This window comes from Temnothorax curvispinosus, unplaced genomic scaffold (genome assembly GCF_003070985.1).
Source record: "Temnothorax curvispinosus isolate PA1 unplaced genomic scaffold, ASM307098v1 QBEX01016976.1, whole genome shotgun sequence".
NCBI classification, from domain to species: Eukaryota; Metazoa; Arthropoda; class Insecta; order Hymenoptera; family Formicidae; genus Temnothorax; species Temnothorax curvispinosus.
In genome coordinates, this window is record NW_020226756.1 from 1,404 (window position 1) to 3,765 (window position 2,362).

The 2,362-nt window shown below is 49.2% G+C and overlaps 1 protein-coding gene across 1 annotated transcript; it reads right to left on the reverse strand.

Annotated features, from left to right (window-relative positions):
- Positions 1 to 6: 6 nt before the first annotated feature.
- LOC112467162 (microsomal triglyceride transfer protein large subunit) lies at positions 7 to 2,120 on the reverse strand (the record flags this gene model as incomplete). Its single annotated transcript, XM_025035644.1, has 1 exon — positions 7 to 2,120. A coding segment is annotated over one exon (1,746 nt), but the record flags the coding sequence as incomplete, so codon positions are not given.
- Between the last annotated feature and the right edge of the window lie 242 nt (positions 2,121 to 2,362).

Sequence of the window (2,362 nt, forward strand, 5' to 3'; positions counted from 1 at the left end):
ATGCAGAAAAAAAGAAGTGTTATGTACAAAATAATCTTATTAAAAATGCGATTAATTTTTGGGATTAATGAAATGAGAATAAAGAAAAAATTTTCTAGATTTTAAACCTCATTTTCATTGTCGAAAATATAAAACAATATTAATCCCGATATGGTAACTAAAATAAAATTGAATAATTAATGTATTATTCATAGGAGACTTCAGTTAACTTCGAACGTCATATCGAACGTTCACTATCCATCGATTTGAACACAGACCCTGCCGTACTCTGATTCCACCTCACAATAATGATAATAATAATAATAAAAATAGTTTCGTGGTCCTTTACCGATTATGCATTATCAAAAAAGTCATTGAGCAGTCTTCGGTATGCGTTAACTTAAATTCGAAAACTTCGCGCACATCTCGTTGTTCTTTTGATTGAGTCTGTAGGATCTGCCGGACGAGTGGATCTTCGAACGGCGCGTTTTCCTCAGCTTATGCCGGCTACCGGGTATTCTCTCGATTTTGTAGACCTGATGCCTCACCGTGGTGGCCGGCTGGCTCAATCTCATGCACAACGCCACAGGCCCGCTAAAGTCCACGTTCGTGGACAGCTGGAGCTTCGGCTCCATCGCCATCGTGAATTCCGTCTTGCTCTGTACGAAACTCGTGTGCACTCTGGTGCCGCCGTGGACCATCACGCCGGCATCCATCTCAACGAGAGAGCGCGCGTTCCTCGACCACAGGCTCAGCTGGATTTCACCGGCCAGCTCGAAGCTCACGGCGCCCTGAATATCGATCTCGGCGACAAAACCGGATCCCAATGGCACGTATTCGTTATGACTGTACAAAGAAGCGAGAGCTTGGAAGGCAGGGGTCCTCTGGTCCGCCGTGCCGGACCAGACGTGGCCCATCAGCTCGCCCTGTCCGGAGAAGAAGACGAACGGTCGTATCCCGACGTCGAGAAAGTCGATCTCCATTCCAGCGGTGGCCACCTCGTCATCGGCTTGCGCTTCATCCTGGCTCGAGACGAAGCTGCCGAGACCGCCGGCGAACAGTCCCAGCGAGAACATCGCTTGCCGTTCCTTGTTACTCTCCAGCACGACATCCACGATGCCACGCTTCAGGAGGCCGGAATTCACTTCTTGGACGGTAACCAGAGAACCGTTGCTGTCGGGCGATCGCAGGAAGCTCCTGTCGAAGGCAGTGCTGAGGCCTCGCTGCGCTTTCACATGATAATTGTTGACCGTCACGTTGCCACTTGCGTATATACTCCTCAGGTATTCGGCAAATCGCGCGTCTCTCTCGGCAATTTGCGTCAAACGTTGACTTAGGTACTTACGGACTTCGTAGGCCGAGTCGTTGCTATTCAAATATCTCACGAAGTCGTGCAGGGTCTCTTTGGAAGGTTCGCTCTCGAGGATAATATCCAGCGCGATCGTCCGCGCGCTGCTGTCCCTTCGCGGTCCTCCGATCTGATAGAAGACCCTGATGGCCGCGCTCTTCACTTCATCAGTCACAGCTTCGCGCGGCAGAGCCTTCAAAGCGCGCCAGGCGGCGACGCTGATGACTTTGCTGTCGCTTAACGCGTGCACCAGCAACGTGGGTATCGCCGCCGCGCTTCTCAAGTTTCGCAGAGCTCGCAGGAACTTGAGCTTGCACTCCTCTCCGGTGCAGGTCTCCAGGCCCAGTTCTAGGCTAACTCGGGCTTTCTCTATTACCTCGGCGGATCCGTAATGCCGTGCCATCGCGCCCGCCGCGAGCGCGTAGGTCTCGGACACCTTGTCACTCTGCATCGTCTCCTCGGAACGTCTGAGGATATCCTTGGCAACGTCGACGTGAGGCGTCGGCGAGAGGGACAGTGCCCACAGATACCTCTCGGTCTCGTCGCCGGTCTCGTCCTGTCGAAGTATTTTCATGGCAGTTTGATGAGCGGGCAATGTAGACGCGGCGCCAAACACGTCCAGCAGCTGCATCTTTATCTTTTGATTACGCGGAGTCTTTAGGACCTTGTGCAACTCCTCGGGCGAGGCGTTCCTGACTAGAGGTAGAAGCTTGAGAAAGGCCGATGCGGATTTCGCCGTGCCCAGCGCGGAAGCGGTGAGCGTTTTGTGATATTCTTCGATCGCCCGGTCGATCTGCAATGAGATGTATATTTAAGCCTTAATAAGTCAATGCAAAATATAGATATTAAGGTACTTATTAAAAAAATTGAAGCGATAAAAATATCGCATCAAATTTTTGTCAATAGTCATTAATGTAATATTCAATGTCTCATTGGTAGATGTTTACAAAAGAATGTTGATAAAAAAGAACGTTTAATTTTTAAAATAATTTTTTTTTTAAAAGCGTATTTATATATGTAATTTTTTTCCTCAAC